This window comes from Olea europaea, chromosome 10 (assembly GCF_002742605.1).
Source record: "Olea europaea var. sylvestris chromosome 10, O_europaea_v1, whole genome shotgun sequence".
In the NCBI taxonomy this organism is placed as follows: Eukaryota; Viridiplantae; Streptophyta; class Magnoliopsida; order Lamiales; family Oleaceae; genus Olea; species Olea europaea.
In genome coordinates this window covers 17837688-17859376 of record NC_036246.1, presented here as the reverse complement: position 1 = coordinate 17859376, position 21689 = coordinate 17837688, and the positions used below count along the sequence as shown (strand labels likewise).

At 34.6% G+C, this 21689-nt stretch overlaps 1 protein-coding gene across 2 annotated transcripts; it reads left to right on the top strand.

The window, feature by feature from the left end:
* The first annotated feature begins 539 nt into the window (after window positions 1-539).
* Window positions 540-13793, top strand: LOC111401403 (probable DNA-3-methyladenine glycosylase 2). 2 transcript variants are annotated; one of them, XM_023029125.1, is made up of 2 exons: window positions 540-1883; window positions 13436-13793. In XM_023029125.1, exons 1-2 carry the CDS (start codon window positions 730-732, stop codon window positions 13455-13457), a joined length of 1176 nt encoding a protein of 391 aa, XP_022884893.1. In that variant the 5' UTR covers window positions 540-729; the 3' UTR covers window positions 13458-13793. The 2 variants fall into 2 exon arrangements, with proteins under 2 accessions (XP_022884893.1, XP_022884892.1); XM_023029124.1 differs by lacking the exon at window positions 13436-13793 and adding an exon at window positions 2254-2679.
* The last annotated feature ends 7896 nt before the right edge of the window (window positions 13794-21689 follow it).

Genomic DNA, 21689 nt, shown 5'->3' with positions numbered 1-21689 from the left:
ATATGTGAACTTCCCATGGTAAACTTACTTCTCTAGAACAATACATTTATAGGAACTTTGCCTTGCAAATTAGGTTCAAATGCAAAGTTAGAAAGGCTTGATGTCTCTACAAACAAATCCCTCCAAATCTTTGCCTCAGTTAAAATCCGATAAGACTTATTCACTTTGAAATTTGGTTTATTGGCGAAATACCTTCATGCCGGCACAAGAAGACCTGATAGGTGGCTTTGGTAGCTTCATGAAGGTGGCAGTCAACCTTTGAACAGCAATGCTAACAATATTGTGGGTGGGGGAAGGAGGTCGGTTTATTTTTTTGTTTTTTCTGATTTATTTATTCAATGCGGTAGTTTTAAAGTTGCTATTTTATCCATTTTAAATTGATCAAAATTAATCAAAGTCCACTTTTCTTAGTCAACTAATGGTTGGACCCCAAGTACGAATTTTTTAAAGGCTAGGATAATGTTTGCAAAAAATAGAAGATTAGAGATCCCTAGTGCAATTTTTCCCGAAATATATCCATTTTCAGTTCAATGCTTAGACGCCATGAATCACAAGAGCACGATGGAAAAAGAACCTCAACATCCATTGACTAGATAGACTTGTGCTATCAGTTCTCTCCGACGCCCACCACTGCCACCACCCGTTACAGTGCACTATTGAGCTTATCGCCACCGTCGCCGCCCATAAACACCCACTATCGAGTAGATCTCATTTTCGCCTTCTGTGCACATGGGTGAGCAGACCCAGACACAACCAGGAACCCAATCTCAAGATTCTAAACCTCCATCTCCGACTCAGCCCCAGAAAGCTGAGCCCAATCCCGATTCCAATGCACAATCTTCACCGCTACCAACCCATTCAACTGACCCTCTTCCCGCCACCGCCGACACTAACAGCGATTTTCCGAAAAATTCCCAAGGCCACTCCAACCCTTCCAAGATTCCAATTCGACCCCAGAAAGTCCGCAAACTCTCCGTCGCCACCCCAATTCCCACTCCCACCTCCGCTGATAAATCATCTCCACCGGATGATTCCTCCGCCTCTGCTCCCACAACCACTATTACCAACAAGAACCGGCGGCGGGGTGCCTCCCAATCTTCTAGAGCTCTACCTCAGATTATCAAACCCTTGTCGGCCAACGGCGAAATTGAATTGGCCCTTCGTCACCTCCGTTCTGTAGACCCTTTTCTCGCCCCGATAATTGATACCCATCCGCCCCCTCAATTCGAGTCCCACCACCCTCCTTTCTTAGCTCTGGCCAAGAGCATTCTCTACCAGCAGCTCGCCTACAAGGCTGGCACCTCTATTTATACGCGCTTCACCTCTCTTTGCGGTGGTGAAGGCTCTGTCCGCCCTGATACTGTTCTTGCCCTCTCTGCACAACAGCTCAAGCAAATTGGTATTTCTGGGCGCAAGGCCAGCTATTTATATGACCTTGCAAATAAGTATAACTCTGGGATTTTGTCGGATAATACAGTCGTGAAAATGGATGACAAGTCGCTGTTCACTATGCTCTCGATGGTGAAGGGGATAGGTTCTTGGTCGGTCCACATGTTCATGATATTTTCTCTGCACAGACCGGATGTGTTACCTGTGAGTGATTTAGGGGTTAGGAAAGGCGTACAATTGTTACACAGTTTGGAGGATTTGCCGAGGCCTTCACAGATGGAGCAATTGTGCGAGAAGTGGAGGCCATACAGGTCAGTTGGGGCGTGGTATATGTGGCGGTTTGTTGAGGGGAAGGGCACTCCAGCAACTGGTGCTGCAGTGGCACTGGAAGGTAGTTCTGTGCAGCCACTGCAACAGATTGAGCCACAGCAGGACGGGCGGCAGCAGCATCAGTTGCAGTTTCTGGAATCAGTTAATGGCATTGGAAATATCGGGTAGTTGTTGCCTCTCACTTTGAATTAATTAATCACTTGGCATTTAGAATTATCTGCATTAGTCAAAGTTCATACATAGCTTAGTAATTCTTCATGCCCATTCTTTCTTATGCTAGTCATTCTATATCTAATATTGATAATTGGCTATTGATTAATAATATCCTATGTATGTCTTGCTTTTAAGGCTATATTTCTTTGATCTCAGACTTTTTCTCCCTATTTATATTCACTTCTGTTCTTGTAGAACACACAAGATCTCATCCTACTGTAGATCAGCTCCATTGTGTACTGATCCAAATGTTTACACTCTGCAGCGCAATTCTAGTTTTTTAGGGATATGAGATTGAGTAGATTTATTTTATTTTGTCAGGGTTAGAAATTATTGCCGGACTGATGCAGGACAGTTCAGTGAGCGTTACTAATGCTACCTGCAGACTATCTCTTCTGAATTGAAGAAGATTGTAAAATTTAAGTTTTAGTGCAATGGTGAAAGACATCTCTTTAAAAATCTTCAATATGGTGAAAGATAGGTGATGCAAGATAGTATGAAGAGCAACATAATATAGAGAATAAAAGAGGAAGAGAACAAAATTTAGGATAGGAAATTTTAATAACAATTTAATTCAATACTCTATGTAATTGAAATACTAGTGCCTTACTTACAAAGAGAAAGTTACAGATTAAGAAAAAGGAACATTTCCTATCTTGAACCTAATAATGAAGAGAAGGGAATAAGATCAAATTAAATTTAGTTTAATAACTACTATTTTTTCCCCCAAAATAAATCTCATTTCTGAGAAGTTTTCGAATTTTCCAAATTCATTCCAAAAATGGATATTTATGTTTGGGGGGAAAAAAAAAGAAAAAAAAAAATGAAAAAAGAAGTTATTAGACAAGATTTGATTTATTCCATTGTGCAATGCTATTCATCTCTAGTAATAATGATCATCAACATGTGGCTCTGAAGCCCCCATCCTCCTTGGTAATATTTTCAAAATAGGAAAAGTGGAAAATTATATGGGTATATGGGCCTTTTAACTTCTCAAGGCAATATGAAGACTTCCGCTCTATCTATAAAATCTCTCTTCAATCGCCATTCATAACTATTGCCAGCTCCACCCTTGTAACACCAATTGCCAACAGCGTCATCGTCGGCTACACCCTCTGCAGTTGCACTGCCTATCCATAAATCCCGCTGCACAAAGCATAACTCTCTAACGGGCGATAATAATGATGTTGAGTAGAATGGATTTTTGGATTTTATTGATGGACAAGGCTTTATTTCCAGTTATTTGCCGGAGAATCCTGGGAATTTGAAGGAATTCATAGTGTGGAATAATTCAATCTTAGGTGAATTTTCTGTGACTGAAGAAATGTAAGTTTTAATAGTGTTATAATCTCAAAGTAATCAATTTTCTAGTTAGGTTCCAAAATTTTTATGGGATATGGAGAACTTAAAAATTCTGTTTCTTGGTGGAATTGATTTACTGGTTCAGTTCCCACGAGTTTAGGCAGGGCTTATGGGCTGGAATTGTTTGATATGAGTGATAACAATTTGACTGACAGTGTCCCAGTGGAATTCATAAGTATTTGCAATTTGAGGAATCTGAATATGAATAATAATAGACTAAATAAGTTGGGATTGATAAGTAAAAATTCTGTTTTTTACTTCTATTTTAGAGATTAAATAAGTTGGAATCGATATGATTTAGGATATTTATGGTTAAGGATGTTTAACGTGAAGTTGTGTTATCGCACTCTAAAAAGAATAAGATCGACCAGTGTCATACGTAAGCGACAAGTTGATTGAGCACTCATTTGGCCCCATTATTCTATGTTATAATGAGAGGAATAGTAAATTTTTTTGGAGAATGTATGGTTAAAAAGAAGGAAAAGTTTTTGGTTTTAGGTGTAATATTATTTTATTGAAAAATATGTGTTTGATAATAAGAGAGAAAAATGAATTATAGTTTAGCCTCCATTATTTGGTGTTATAATTTTTCGAAGTTCTTTTTTTTTTTTTTTGGAGAATGTGTAGTTGAAGAAAAAAGGAAATTTTTTTTGGTTTATGTGTAATATTATTTTATTAAAGATTGTGGTTAAAAATAAGAGAAAAAATTATAATGTTTTTGAGGACCAAACAAGGGTTGAGTTGTACGTAGACAAAGATTTGACTACTTACCAATCTTTTACTTTACTTTTAAATATTAATATGAGCTGGGGCTAATATAATCTAGGATATTTATTGTTAAAGACGTTTAAGAGCTGGGGCTGATATAATCTAGGATATTTATTGTTAAAGACGTTTAACGTGAAGTTGTGTGATCACATGTTGAAGAGCATAAAATTGAGTAATGTCGTGCATATGCAACAAGTTGATCGAGTTGTATGTAGATGGAGATCTGACTACACACCAATTATTTTATTTTTTGTGATATAAGTATTTCTTATTTTATAATTAATAATACTGAATTTGTGATGTTTAATTACTATATATAAAACGTTAACATGAGTAGAAATAAGAAATAAAAAACTTAATACACCAAGGAACTCAAATAGAAGTATTGAGGCAATCATTTTGAATAAAATCAATTTAAATTTTCATTTACTTGTACACAGTTAATTGATATTCGTTGCCGAATACGAACTCGTAATTTATTTTGTTTATCAACTCTTTAGATAAAATTAATTTAAACTATTGGATTGTTATTTGAAAACAATTTAAAATTAAAAGCGAAATAAATTCTTTTCAAAAGTCTTATCTCATTTGAATTCTTTCAGATGCATTAAAGATATGCACATGAGTTGTTTGTGAAAATTTAAATGTGAATATGAATTCAATCAGTGCTTTACATTAAAAAAAGGGAGATAATGTAATATTTTATTTGTCGTCACTTTTTTTTTTAAGAAAGTCGCAAACTATCTCCTTTAAATTCTTTCTAAATCCATTAAATATATGTATACAAAGTGTTTGTGAAAGTTTAATTATGAATATGAATTCAAACTTTACATTAAAAATCACATGATGATGCACAGTATTTGTCTTGAATATGTATTAATATGCTAAAATTTGAATTTGAAATTGAAATACTCATCACTTTTTAAAAAAAGATTCACACAATTTTATTTGTATTCTTTTTTGCATATTTATAAAATTAATATTTTTATATGTTATGGAGACAAATATGAACAATTACGGTTGTCCATTTGAAAATGATATGTTGTGTCCTTTTTTAATTTGAAAGTCACTTAGTGTTTAATATGTCTTTTAATCTGATAATAGTGTATATATGTCATGTAATTTTGTTGTGTTAAATTTTTTACATTAAGAAGTGACATGCTATGTGACTTTTCAATCAAAGTGTCACATAGAGATGATGTGAAATAATAGTTTATGTAGAAACTAATATATTTATTTTATGTAAAGACAAATCCCATCTTATATAAAATGAATTTCAATATATTAAAATATATTTACACATTCTTTTATATATATATAAAATATAGGTTACTTGTGTACATTTTACGTATTAAACAATTTAGAATGGAGCGTTCAGTAATTCATGCTAAGATGGCTTTCAATATTTATACTTCGTCCGTAATATATTTATCATGAATGCCTTGCAAGCTTTCTAACTGATTTAAATCACCCAAAATGGATAACTGTAACTTAAACTATCGCATCAAATGAAAATTTAGAGTTAAATATTCAACTAATCTTATTTCAAATAAAATAATAAATAGCTCCACTCACAATATCTTATGCCCGGACTCTTCGAAATGGACAAAGTACTTGTGTCATGTGGGTATGGATTATATGTCGGATTCTCCAAGTTTCAACCGGGCACTTTGCTCTTTTTCTTCTTTTTTCTTCCCATTTCTGCTCTTTGTAAGCATAACGCCGCTGTCGAGAGGGTGGAGGTTGGCAATGGCACTGGTTTTTCACTTCTTTCTTTTTTCTTTCCCTTTTCTTCTTTTTTTCCCTCTTTCCTTCTTTGTATCGATGGTTTAAGGTTTTCTCTATATAAAATTAAAATGGATTCCATAAAGTGCAATTTAGTGGTCCACTGAATTCAAATTGCAATCAAGTCTCTCATTTTCTATTTTATATAACATTTAGTAATGAAATTCTCATAATTGAAAATTAAACACCAAAATTCTACTTAGCCCCTTGTTCAATACCCACATCTTTCTTTGTGAACAGTTAATTTTGGTCTAATTAAAATTACATCTTGGGTTAATAAAAAAAATTGAAATTTGAAAGATGTACCTACACACCCATGTCCAAAATTTGGAATTTTTTTAGCCATGTCCTCGTATAATATATTTTAGAAAATAAAAGATTTGACATTTAAATACGTATCCATATGTGATACCTGTACTCGAGTATGAGCATCATAGCTCATAATAAATAATAGAACTTGGGAGAGGCTACCATTTACTTGTAATAGTATGTATCAATTTGTTTACTTTTAAACCATTTAATTTCCTAATTTCATTAATTATATTCTTTGGGCTTCACAAAAGCCCATCTAACACATTCTCCAAAACCCATCTTCTTCCCCTTCTTTTTGGGTAATTCTACAAATTTTGCGATCGTGTTCCTGTCTTCCATAATTTTTCGTATATTACTATCACGACCCAAAATAAACGGCTTTGCTACTACCACAAATGCAAGCCAGAAGCAATACTCCACCATCCGCCATCTTCTTCTTTTGTTATCGTGTCCGAGTGCAAAACCAAAATCCAATCCATATCCCATGTCAGTATTCGTGACATGTCTTGTGGACATGGATACTTCTCCATTTTTGGAGACTCCAAATATCATAACCCATGGGTTTCTTGTTAGGTTGCGACTCATTATTATTTATTCCTGAGCAAATATTGAAGTTTTCTAAGTTATATTAGATTATGCACATAAATGCAAAAGGCATACTTTATAGTTGATAATATAAATTTTCAATAATTGATGAATAAATGTGGTCATTTTATTCCATAAGATTATATTGCCATCTACTTCTCAACAGGTAATGCAATCCACTTATGGAATTTCTCTATTATGGTATTTTTAAGATTTTATTGTTTTATGATGATTTTGGATTGTTTCCTTTGACTAAGATTTGCTTATGGCATTTTTTATTATTATAATATATGATTCTATTGTGGTATATTGAAATTTCCAAATAGAAAGTTATTTTATTTTAAACCCTGAGGGGTAGCTCAGTGGTCAGACCTTGGGTTTGTTTCCCTATAGTCATCAGTTTGACTCCCCTTCGAGCTACTGAGGTGAGTATCCGGCAGTAAACTTTAGGACTCCATGGAATTAGTTGAGGTGTGTGTAAACTGACTCAAATACCCATGGTCATAAAAAAAAAATTATTCTATTTTATTCCCAAAAAAGACCACCTTGGTCTTTTGAAAAAAAGATAATGAAATGAAAATTGAGTGTTCTGAATTATTTGTCCAAATTCTTGGCATTCCGCGGAATCGACGACTCTTTGATGCACAGCTTTCCGCATTCATGAATGAATTAACAGGAACTAGAAGATTGTTCGTGATTTCTGTTCATGAAATATTTTCTTTCGATTTAAATCACCACAAATGTACGGTTCGTTAACAAGTAATAAAGTGGATTAATTGAGTCTGAATATTGTCCCACAGAGATTGATTAGTTCAATCTTATCTATCGTAGCCTTAACTGAAACTAAATTACCCAAAGTGAAATTTTTACCTAAACGAAACCCTAATTTGGAAAGAAAATCCTAATTATGCAAAATTGATGATTGGAATGAACTCAATATGCAAGACGGTGTTTTAACGAATTAAAATGCAAATCAAATGTTTAGAACGCAAATTGGTTGTATTCAATGAAAATTAAACGTACTAGGATCACGAATTCCCGTGTAGTGATCACCCTAAACCCTAATTTCACAAAATGACAACGCAATTGAATTTTTGACGAATCAATGCTCCTAAATCTATCCAACACTCTCTCTCGAGATGGATTGAACCTATTCTTATATACCACCGGCCTATATCTCTATGACAAATGCAAATATAAGAATGTATGTGATTTTATGAACATTTAAATATTTCCGCGGAATTGACGACTCTTTGATGCACAGCTTTCTGCATTCATGAATGAATTAACAGGAACTAGAAGATTGTTCGTGATTTCTGTTCATGAAATATTTTCTTTCGATTTAAATCACCGCAAGTGTACTGTTCGTTAACAAGTAATAAAGTGGATTAATTGAGTCTGAATATTGTCCCACAAAGATTGATTAGTTCAATCTTATCTATCGTAGCCTTAACTGAAACTAAATTACCCAAAGTGAAATTTTTACCTAAACGAAACCCTAATTTGGAAAGAAAATCCTAATTATGCAAAATTGATGATTGGAATGAACTCAATATGCAAGACGGTGTTTTAACGAATTAAAATGCAAATCAAATGTTTAGAACGCAAATTGGTTGTATTCAATGAAAATTAAACGTACTAGGATTACGAATTCTCGTGTAGTGATCACCCTAAACCCTAATTTCACAAAATGACAACGCAATTGAATTGTTGACGAATCAATGCTCCTAAATCTATCCAACACTCTCTCTCGAGATGGATTGAACCTATTCTTATATACCACCGGCCTATATCTCTATGACAAATGCAAATATAAGAATGCATGTGATTTTATGAACATTTAAAGATTTACGCAAAGTATAGGGGTATATCTCCATCCCCTATCGGACCCTAAGATGATTTATACCTTGTCGAATTTATTTCTCTTCTCTCGAACAGATGAAATAAACCACCAACATCACATAATTATGGAAGAAAATTATTGTATATAAACCATTCAAACATTTAATTACACGTTTAATGTCAAATTGCAAACTAGAAATTTAAAAATCACATCACATGGTACATCGATCTTCTAGTACATGAAAATTTAGCTAGACATGATAGGAAAAGAAAAACAACAGAAAAAATCAGGAAAGAACATCACCCATCGCCCTTTGATTTGAAATCTTGAATCTTGGAATGAATCATCTTGTTCTTGCCTTCTTTTTCCTCTTCAAATCCTCCTAAAATAATGTATAATGCGGGCTCTCCCTCGTTCCGGACAGCTTTGGATATTTATATCGCGTTTAGACTAGGTTACCAAAAGAGTTGCATCGCGAGAAGGAAACTAGAAAATTTTCCCCGAAAACCTACCATGGGACCGCACGGTTTATGCCGCATGGTTATAACAAAATTGGTGCTTGGGTTCTCTGTCGTGGCGTGTGCGGCACAGGTCACTTTCTACCATGCAACCGCATGGTAGAGTGAAACTTCCATATGTTGCGTTTTGGTCCTTAATCTTGATCTTCCTCCATTTTTGGTCTCTTTTCCTCGATTCCCTTATTCCATCACCTCCTTGTAACCTTCAATTTGTACTTAGCTCATTCAATTTCTTGATTCATCCATCGGGTCATCTTTTCGGTAATTGCATATTGGTCCCTAAACTTTTGATTTTCTTCATTTTAGTCCTTTTTTGAATATTTTCTCGTGAATTTCACCATATCCTAATATACCGTACAATTCACAAATTCAGCGAAATTAAGCTACAATTCAATCACTTTGTATATAATTAAATCATGTTTGTGAACTAAATAAGTGTGTAAAAGCACATTTATCAATTTCCGTATTCTCACACTTCCACGCTACTCTATTTCGATTGGTGAAGCACTTGTTATGGCTATGATATACCTCCTATATGGTCCATGTATGCAAAGCAGACAAAGAAGCGTTGGGCTGCCTATTGGTCCATTTTTAGCCCTCCAGTTTATCAGTTTGTTTTAGCTTATCCAATTGTTTATTTTCGCATATTGATTCTTTATTAGCTTTCTCTAGTATTATATAGAATTGTATAATAAGGGGGTGAAGTGGGATTCAACTAGGCAGAAATTGGGTATTGTCTTGATGAGAGAATTTAGCCTATTGAAAGCTCAATAATGTATCCATTCAAGCTTTTTTAATCCTATCTTTAAAAATACAACAAAATTACATAATCAGATTCATACAATATTACAGCAATTTGATTAGCCATAAGAGAAAATGCAACTTACGGTTAAAAATTTAATTGGAAGTACTAAATTGTCTTTTCACCTAGCTCCAATTATGGATATTTGACGAGTATAAACTGTCAGCTTTATTGATTTTAGGATCTAGCTCAACTGATTATAATACTGGGCTTGCAAGCTTCTTTAATTATCTTAAAATTATAGAGTACATCTTGGCCAGTTTTAGCTTTGAATGGACTAGCCAAAAACTCCTGACTTAAACCTTGTAGGTCAAGAGTTGATTGAATCTCGATTTGGGCCATTGAAACTTGTATTGTGAAGGTCTATTAGGTCCTTTGGATAGCTCTAAAACTAAATTTATGATAGTGGATTTTTCCAAATTAAGACTAGAAATAGAATTGGACTGTGTTTGGTGTGTGTCTTATTCCAGTCTAACCTGATCCTAGTCTAAGATGATGTCTACCTGCCCTAGAGAATACTTTGGGGAGATTAATACATTAGAAACGAGAAGAAATATGTACAAAGTGAGTTGTATCATTACTATAAGGTAGCTTCCCTTTTAGCTTATCACGATATTGATTCACTTTTATCACAAGTAGATCCTGTATTTTTAGTTTCATAAGAAACTTTTACCAGCCTTCCTGAAGAAAAAATTTACAAGCCTGATTCTGCAGCATATATTATTATTTTTTTGGATTTTGAGAACAACTGTTATTTCTTTTAGATTGACTATATGGCTTGCAATATGTCATGATTTGTATTGATATTCATCAGATAAAAATCTATAAACTGGGCTATTTTAGAGCTTGTCTCTATAAAGCGAAATTGGAATTCATCTTTTCTTTTTTCTTTTTTTCCTTTCCATTCACTCGATTTGCTTTTGTTTCATTGATTTTTGTTCGGATTGTCCTTTTCTTTTGGAAAAAGAGGAGGATCTTCTTTGACGGATCTCTCTTGTAGTACTTTATTCCCTTTCTTGCTTATATGCGTTTTTTCAGCACTTTCATGTTAAGGATTAGTTACTAGTTCCAATTTGATACAAATTCATATTTTTACGTGAATTGGTTGGAATGTGTTCCTATGGTTTTGTTTCACAGGACCTCTTGTGAAAATGCTTGTCAAAAAGCTTTTGTAGTTAAATCATGTATTGGATTTTGGTTTATTATTAGGAATTTTACGTTTTTATTGAAGAATAGGTAGTTTCGAATTTAGGGATCTATTCGAAATATTAATAACTTGATATATAATAATGAAATCAATTCTTCATTTATTACTTTGTGCGTTGCTCTATTATTTACCTACGTAGTTGCTAAATTTGCACTAGTTCCCGTTGATGTATAACCTGATGCTATGGAGGGGGCCTACTACTATTTTGGCTCTTGTACATGCTGCTACTATGGTAGCAGCGGGAATTTTTCTTGTAGTTTGCCTTTTTCCTCTTTTTATATAATAGGTTGGAAATTGCTTTTGAGCTATATTACTAAGATGTGTGGTGGAAGTGAGTTCGCTTAAAATGTTATCTTGTTGAATTCAACCCTCAAAGTGTTTGCTTAATTTTTAAGGGATTTTTTTTCCCTTGGAACATGTTGGATTATGTTACTCTTTTTCTCACTTTTTAAGTGGAAAAAGTTATTTTGACCTATATTGCTCAGACTCTCCAAAAGTCGAGAAGCATCCGTGTCGACATGATATGACACGGATGCTGCCATGAGATATGGATCAGATTCTTCATTTTACACTCGGACACGACAGCAAAAGGGAGAAGATGATGGAAGGTGTCTTGCTTCTCCGGTGACTAAAAAAATTTGAGAGAGAGAGATTTGGCGAAGACAATGAATTAGGGAAGCCGATGAGTTTTAGAGAGGTTAAATGGGCTCTTGAGAAATCCAACGGATAGCGTTAATGAGAGTGTGTTAAATGGGCTCTTGAGAAGTCCAATGGATGTAGTTAATGAGTTTATTTATTTATAATTTAATTTAAGTTTATTTTTATATAATTTTTTTATTTCTTATATTTTATCTTTACAATCATTTTATGTTGTAATTAAAATGAACTAGTGATATATCATTTTTTTGTATTAAATTTATATTTATTTCTATAATTGTTTTTAAATAATATATAAGACATTGAAATTGACTCTTTTTCTTAATTTTTTGGAAAAGAATTTATTTTGACTTTAAATTTAAATTGATTTCAAATTATTATCCAATTGTTTAAATTGATTTTATTGAAGGAGTTGATAAACAAAATAAACTACGAGTTCATTTTTTAACAACCAATAACGGTTAATTATGTTTACAAGTTAATTTAATATAGTGGTTATTTGCTTTAATTGAACCATTTTTCTCTTTGTTATTTTGACATTGTTCTATCATTTTTAAAAATTAAAAAATTGTAAGAAGTATCCCCATACCCGTATCCGAAATTCGGATAATTTTTAACCATATTCCCATATCTTAATTTTTATAATGAGGAGGATCCGACTCCTAAATATGTACTCGTATTCCTTACCTGCACCCGAGTTGAGCATCATAGATTTTGACAATAAGGTAGATTTCACTTCTAAAGTTGTTGTTGTTATTATTATTATTATTATTATTATTATTATTTTAAATTTGTTTATAGTTCAAGTAGATTTTTTAAGCTTTAGCTAGACATGCATCAATTCATGGAGGAACTATCCATGAGAAAGGCAAATCCAGTCCCTGAAAAGCTGAGTCTTCATATATCCAATGGATCTTTTGCCATTGAGATTCAATTGTAAGCCATTCGAATAATGTCTACTGTGCTAGAGGTTTTCATTTTCTTCTGTGCATATTTCTATTAATATATGTTAGTGATTTATCTTTAGCCCTTGTTTGAGTCACATTATTTTTCTTAGAATGCATTTTTGAATAGTGTATGGATGGGAAATGTGTGGTTAAAAAATAAAGAAAAGTTTTGGATTTGCTTGTAATATTATTTATTGAAGAATGTGTGGTTAAAATGATGTCAAATCACTGTTTAAGAATGTAATTTTTGAAAAATGTGGCTCAAACATGGCCTTAAAATGGATGAGAATCATGAGATAGAGAATACTAGCACAAGGATCCGTTTAGAACAAATTTGATCCAGAAGATGCTCATATTCAGGTTCACCAAGTTTCTTAATTGGAGCTTACTATTTGTAATGGCTTAACTACTTTGTCATATGATTCTCACATGTGAATGTTAAAAAGTAAATTACACAGGGATGTAAACATTTTGACCCTGGTGATATACTTGCTTTTTTATATTTGTGGGCACATTGTTACTTCTATCTTCTGGCTGTCTCCGTTCTTTTTCCTTGGATTCAGAATGTAAATTCGTCAGGTTTTTCTAGATTGAGTAGATTTTGTTTTCTTTTTCGTAAATTTGGTTACTTTGTACGTATTTGCTTCTACTGATATTTTGAAGTTCACTATTCCTTGAATGTTGATTAATCGTTCATCACTTATGTTTTTGTTCTAGGGCATGCATCTGGGGCCAATGATTGGGAGATAAGAGTCGGCCGGTTGCCAATTTCACTATATAACAAATTTCTTTACCGTCCGGTTGATGAAATTTTTCCGTATGACAGAAAATTCAACATATTAAAAAAAAGTTGCAAAGATTCTGGCTCAAAGAGTTCTAAGCATTCTTGATATTTGAAGGGTATTTTCTGCTATCATGTAAATATTTTAGTGCTAATAAATATTGAGCACTGAATGGCCTAGGCTTTAGAGGGCTTGAAGGCAGTGTGGTCATTGCATTAATGTTAAACCGACGATTCTGCATGTCTTATTAATTTATATGAACGAATAGATAGCTGTTTTTAGAACTGTGTTTACTTGTTTTTGTCTGAATGGATAATTGTACGTTGTTTGTTCTGTTAGTTGACCAGGCTAACAATCAATATATTTTATTTGGGATATGACTCCAATATGCAAATGGAGACAAAATGCTAGTCTTATGGAAGAACAATAGAAAAACTGGCACAAAAGGAGGAAAAATATTATACCAATAATTTTTTATGTATAGAGCAAAGCCGAAACTTTTTAGAATGTAATAAATTTATGTTTATTTTAATTGCTGAAACACAATAATAAAAACATCATTCTTCTTGTAAAGGTGTTCAAGGGAGGGGCCAAAGGACAAGGATTGCCTGTTGGCCCGATGCTCAAAGCCTAGTCTTAGCCCTGATTTTATAGGGCCTAGTTAGGCTGGACTGGGCCTAGGCTCGAACGCTCGCTTGGAATGCAAAATTGAGCATTTCAAAATTTATTTATTTATTTTTTGAAATATTTATTTCCGCTTACATTTAAATTTAAAGGGTCTAAAGTCCCAAAAAGGAGTGTTTTTAACAAAATATATTATTAATAGGAAAATAAACTTTTTTCAAATAACTGTTGTGCAAAACATGCTCTTTGGTACTCATTTACAATTGCTATTTACTTATTATTCACATTTCATGAAATTAATTACTCAACCTGTTTTGAGATCATAAGAAAAAAACCCAATCATGGATTCACTGCCTTGGTTTGCTTGGAATTTTTGGGCCCAGATGATTGAATTGTGGTATGGGAAAAATTCACAAATGAGGTGCTAACTATACCCAATTTAATTTTCAGATGTCAAGTTTCAAAATGCAAAACTCAGGTTTTAGCTAATTAATTAAATATAATAGGATCAACATTATACAATAAATCGTCACATGGTCATAATTATATGTCATAACTGATTTATTTGTTACATATTATCAAATTAATTAGTCACATGTTATTTTGAGGTCACAAATCAAAAAATTTATATGTCACAATTTATTTCATTGGTCACAGACATAGATATAGGTCACAGTTTATTTTAATGGTCACAGATAAAAATATATAGGTCACAAGTTATCTATTGATCACATATTTTCAGATTTGTTGATCATAAATTATTTTTTAGTCACATTATCAAATTTTAAAGTCACAAGTAAACCAAATAGTTGGTCACATACTGTCACAAATCAACCACATAATTGGTCACAAACACCTAAATGGTTAGTCACAAACACTCTTCATCCCGCTCTACCACCAACACCTCTAGCAACACCAACTCCGCTAGAACTACCAATGTCATTGACTAAAACCCTACGACACTATCTAAAACCACCATCGCTAGAACGACAACCCATAAGATCCAATCACAACCACCACATCACCAAAACCACCACCACTAGAAACACAACCACAGATCTCCACCAACTCAACCAATCCAATCAATTGAGACCACCGCATTACTATCCAAAACCACCGCCACTAAAACCACAACCCACCAGATCCAATCACAACCACCACATCACCAAAACTATCGCTACTAAAACTACACGCTGATCTGAGCATCGACTTTGGAAAAAAAATGTTCAGATCTAAGATCATAGACCCAATTTTGGATTCTGATCTCAAATGTAGTACAGGAGTGATGTGAACAGAGGTGACGACGGAAGATACACTGTGAATAGAGGCAATTCGTCACTACGAACCTACTCCGAACCTCCGTGATGTTCCCTTCCGTCGAAGAACCTGTAGAGGCCTATCATTGCCTCGACTTCCCCTATAGAGGCGCTACCTCACGCAGCTTTAGAGTTGCACTTCCACAATGTGATGATGTTGTTGTGGGAAGGGGTGGATAGTTGTGGCGAAATGGATTTTGTGTGGAGGAGGGAGAAGTGGTGGTGGAGCAAAAAGGGGTTTATGGTACGTGACAGTGAGGGAAACAATTTAGGGTTTGTGGTGGGTTGGGGGATAAATTTTATAATATTATTAATATTAAATTGGTACTTGATTTTTTATTAAATATACTTCATACCTGAAATTTGAAGCGTGATATTTAAATTCCTACTCTAGTGTAATTTTCCCTTGTGGTATTATTTAAGAGAAAATAACAAAATAATCGTAAACCTTACTTTTCAAATTTCAATTTCATGAATTAGGTACTAATTATTTTTTTTTTCAAAAACCCAGAATACTCCACCCCTTCCCATCCCAACCCACCCAATTGTATCCTACTCCATTTTTCCTCAAAGAATCTTGTTACATTTACATCAAATTTTACATAATGGGTTACATAATAACATATATCACTCTATCATTTATTAATTTAAAACACAATCAATCCAATATTTTCACTCAACATCATTTTATGTCATTCCTTTTTTATCATTTTTATGTACAAGTAGCATAATCCTTCCCCGTATCATTTCTGTAAAACGAATTCCACGGCCAGCCTTTCAAGTGGTTACTGTGTGGAGAGGTAGATAAAGGCCTCCCTCCTTGGCCTCCGACATCATCTTCTTTCGACGTTCATCATTGTCAAAAACCTATAATGGCCGCAATGGTGGAGAGGCTGGTGATGGCACTCACTTCTCGACCTCCAGCATTGATTTCTTCCACTACTCTAGTTGAATTTTATAGTGTGATTCTTTTATCATTTAGCCACGCCATGAGCTAGCCTTCAATGTCATCAATGACTATATCCTATTCCAAATATGGTTACCTTTGGTAACTGATCATAGTCATACATGGATAACATATCTGATCAGGATCTGTTTTTGATAAATGATTATAGCTTATAAATGTGTGATTTGTGACTTAGTATATGATTGTGATCTGTAAATTTTGATACATGTGACAATGACCTGGTGTGATTTGTGACTTAATATGTGATCATGGCCCATAAATTGTATGGTATACGTTAATGACTTGTTTTAATTTTAATTTATAGGCAACATCATGTATCAGATGTCACAATCACATACCACATGCGAATTTGGTGGGTGGAGAAGGTGGTGGTAGGTCTAGAGTAGGAAAAGGAGAGGTTGGTGGTGTAGAAGATGGCTAAGAAGAAGTGATGGTGTTGGGTGGTATTTGGAGAAAAAGGAGATAGTAGTGTAAGATGAGGCCTTAGGGGAGGAGGTGGTGCATGAGAAGAATGTGGTGTTGGGGGTAGTTCGGGTAATTGTGTAGGATTTGGAATAGGGAGAGGTGTTGGTGGTATAGGATGAGGCCTTGGGGAAGTGGTGTTATAGGAAGAGAAGGCGACTATTGTATTGGGGATGATTCTGATCATCATGGAGAATTTGAAGTATAAGGTGGTCTTAGAGGAGGATGGGCATATGGAGGTGGATAAAAGAAGATTTAGGGGTCTTTGAGGAGATCATGCCATGGTAGTTTGTGTTGCTAGAGGTGTTGGGACTGGTAGGGATGTTAGCAACAGAGGTGGTGGGTCAGGACACGCAGGTGGATTTGGAAAAGGTGGTAGAGGTGTTGGTTGTGGAGAGAGTAGAAGTTTTCGGGGTGGCTTTAGAGGTGAAGTTGGTGAAGGCATTGTTATCGACATTGTAATTGGGATAAGAGTAGATGTAGGATCAATCTATAGCTGCTACAATGGAGACGGGATAGGTGTGACTTATTTTAATTGCAATTTTTAAGTCAAAACATTTACCAAATATCAAATTCACATAACACCTAATTTTTTAAATTTTTTTACAAGTTTATTAATTTTGAAACTATATTAATAATTATGAAATTTTCTCATTATTTAATTTTTTTGTGATCTATTTAATGGAATTAATTTTTAGTGTGATGTTTTCAGTTCCAAGTTAGAAAAAAAAGTTAACAAGTTGATAAGTTCTTATGTTGACCTCAAAAATTGTGCCAACAGAATCTCGTTCAATATGGAGCCTATTTTGGGAGTGATTTTGAGAATTGATTTTTTGACCGTTAGGAGAAAAGTGTGGTCCACCTGTAAGAGAATAAGTCAAATATAATGGCTGAAATAGTGAAATAACGATCAAAAAATCAATTTTTTAGGGGAAAAAATCACTCCCAAACAGGCATGATGTGCACGTGGACGTATTCTTCAATATAACAATTACAAACTTTGGCACATGTTCGATTAATGGTCAAACATGTGTTAATAAATGGACAAGGTATCCATATATAAATATGGAATAATGAGCGAGTTGTTTATAGAGAGAAACACGCAATGCTTTTTTATATGTCTAAAGATCTATCATTCAAAATGTCACAAAAACAGCCGTTTATAGTGACCAGGCTGACTTGGTCATCGTTGGATCCGATCCATGTGGCCTGATCTGCTAGACGCATCAATTCTATTTCACATTAATTACATTGACAGACATTTGACAAGGGGTTAGCCACACTACATCCCTAGGTTGACTTCCTGATATGTATTTAATAAAAACGTCACATCAATCAATCCTAAAGATACGCCTATCAAACTCTCTTCTAGGCGTCAAGGACTTTGGATGTTAAGGGACGTTAGGGACTTCGGATGAACGAGGACTAAAACCACTTCGCAGAACTCTAGTACAACGACCTTGACTGTTAATGAAATTAGAGAACTCCTTTACTCTTGATCCAACGTCGTGTGTGTGAACATTGAGAGTACTACTTATGATCAATAACAATAGTTTCCCAGGTCTGTGTAGTCATTCATGTGATACATAGAATTTATATTTCATAAGGAAAAATTAAAATAAAAATTTTTGGCAGGGAAAAAACCTAATTGTCTAACAATATAGTTCCCCAAGTCTAATTTACGAATATTCATGTGGAAATTAGAGTTCTTGGTCAATTGAGATGTCTTGGAGGCAACATTTAGGAGGAAAAGCTGTCTAAACCAATGCTCATCTATTTTGAGATTGTAGTTATGCATATATGCTGAAGTGCTATACTTCAGCAATGTGGTTGAGGTGTTTAGAGATTGGAGAGGTTGTACAAGGTTAGTGTTAGGAAGGGCAAGACGTTATCGAGTGCCATTATGAAATGATTAGCTATTGTCTGCAATTTCCAGAAAAGATAGCTGACAACGGCTCGAATTCCTATACACACAACCGTCGCCACATTTTTAATGCACAATGATAGTTGTCGTGGGCGTGCCTGCCATTGCCCAGACGAATGGGCGCGCGTGGGTGTGACTAAATAATCTGGGCCTTAGAATGCAAAATGACAGATGTGTTTAGTGGTTTGGATTTAATTTCTAAATCAACGAATGGGGGATTTGATCTTTAATCCAACGGCCGGATCAAACTTCATTGCCTATAAAAGTCAAGGGCCTTGGGCAAAAATCATTTTTTGCCTTCGCATTAACTTCTCACTGGGTTCTTGTGTTCTTTGCATTTTCCTTCTCTTAATTGCTTTTTCGATCGTTAAGCTCTTTGAATTGTGATTTTCAGAAATATTTTGCCTTTTTCGAGTGATTTCGTAAGTATCTACAGATTTTCTAACTTATATAACTCACATGGCATTTTCTTCATCCGAGGAGAGGGTTGATTTGAGTGAGGTAGCTGTTGAGATGGGGGTTAAAATTACAAACACTGCTGACCTTATCGAGGCCATTAAAGTTGGCCTCATGTTCCTCTAGCTTACGTCTATTTGATAAGATGTCCTTCAAGAACTTGGCTAGGCATCTGGAATAACGCATCGATGAACGGGATAATTATGTGGAGCTTCTTGAAAACTTCGAGATATTTTTTATATTTTTGCTCTATCTTCTGCTTCTTCAACCTTCGGAAAAATGGAATGGGAGGCTCATAAGGGTTGACTGTAACTGTTGCCTTATCTGGTGATGTCCCTGAATTTTCCTTTAGGGTTGATTCTTTTATGTGTCCATCCTGCTCCACAGTCTCTTCTTCTACAGGAAGTATTATCTCTTTATTTACACGCGGCCTCTTGACGTGTATTTCAGGTAGTTACACCCCACTTCGAGTTGTAATTGCATTTGCATGCTCCTTTAGGTTGATTTTTGTGTTGCTTGACAAACTAACTGGTGCTCTACCAGACAAAGCAATAGCCATCTATCCTATTTAAGTCTCCATATTTTTTATGGCAGCATTTTGATCTTGAAGATTGGCTTAAGTTTTCTCATGAATTGATTGTTGGCTTCCATGTATTGATTGGTCTTTTCCATGAACTTTCCAAACATCTCTTCCAGTTAAGGCTTTTCTCTTACTGTTAGAACTGACCTTCTGGTCTATTCTGATTTTGGTTACTTCAAGAGAAGTTAGGATGCTTTTTTCAGCTCGGATCTAAATGAATTTTTCTTTTGGCATTGTATCTAGAGCAAATTTCGCCTGCTCCATTCCTTGTGCTAAGAGTGAGCACTCTGTTGTTATATGTTCAGTCCCACATTCCTCACAACTGATCTTCTTAGTCTGTGTTACGTGTGCTGATTGTGACATGCTCTCCATCTTGTAAAATAGTGAATCAATGTCTCATCAATAGTTTTTGATGTCTACATAGCCGATGTATTAGCTATTATCTCGAATAGCTTCAATGTCTCATCAATAGTTTTTCTGGACAATGACCTGTTAGATGAGGAGTCAACCATGCTTTTGAAAACTAGAAGTAATCTTGCGCAGAAATATTGGACCTGGGGTCCCTTGCTAATCCCATGATATGGACACTTTTGCAGAATATTTTTAACCTATCCCAAGCTTCATGAAAGTTCTCTGAGTCGCCTTGACGGAAAACAATATGTCATGTTTTGGCTTCACAATCTTAGGGGGCAGAAATAATTTAGTGCATAACTTCTGTGCTAGATCGCCCCATGTAGTTATGCTAGCTATTGGTTGAGAGTCCAGCCATTCAATTTCCTTGACACATAATGTATGTGGGAACAGCCTCAATCTAATAGGATTGTCTGAGATCCCCTGATATTTGAAGTGTGGGCACATCTCCAAGAGTCGAGAGACATGCTATTGTGGGTTTTCTTTAACTTTACCATAAACTGATGTCCATTTTGAAACAACTGTATCAAATTAGTCTTCAATTGGAAGTTAGGCTGCCTAAACGATGGATACACGATGCTAGACTGGCTTTAGATTATTTGATGAGTCAAGAAATCTCCTACAAGCATGTTACATTTGTCCACCGCCTCTTCTTCATTAGCTGGAATGATAGGATAATTATGCTCGTTAGCCATTTGTTGTTATTGTGCTTCTCAAGTTTCTCTTTGCAGTCAATGAAAACTTTGCTCAATTTCTGGATCAGCTGAAATCAGGTCTCCTCCAGTTGATCTTCGCATGCAAACCTACGAGATACCAGTAGTAGCACTTAGACACTAAAATAAATTGAATAACAAAATAAAATAAAATAAAATAGAACAAAAAATACAAAGAATAACATTCGAATTAATACCAAGGTAAATAAGATTAAACTAACACTCAATCCCCTCAGTGGCGCCAAAAATTTGTTCACAAAATAGAAATTTTGATTTAACTTTGCAAGTATACGGTTCGCAACAAGTAATACAGTGGAAAATAGTGTTCGAATGTCATCCCACAGAGATTGAGCAGTTTAACTTTATTGATCTTAGCCTTAACAAAAACCAAATTATCCAACAAGATAATTATAACTTGATTAGACTAGCTATACAATTTTATGTGAATTTGACGAACTATAATGCAAATTGACATTTTGAATGCAAGATTGATGTAATAATGAATGTACAGTGCATTAAGATCATGAATCCCCAAGCAATGCTCATTCTTAACCCTAGTTCCACAAACTGACAACACGTTGACTTTTTGAAGAATCAATGCTCCTTAATCTATCCAACAATCTCTCTTGAGTAATGATGAACCTACTCTCATACACCACTAGCATATATCTCTATGATGGGTGCAAATATACAAGAATGCATGTGGCTTTATGAATACTTAAAGATTCACGTAAGG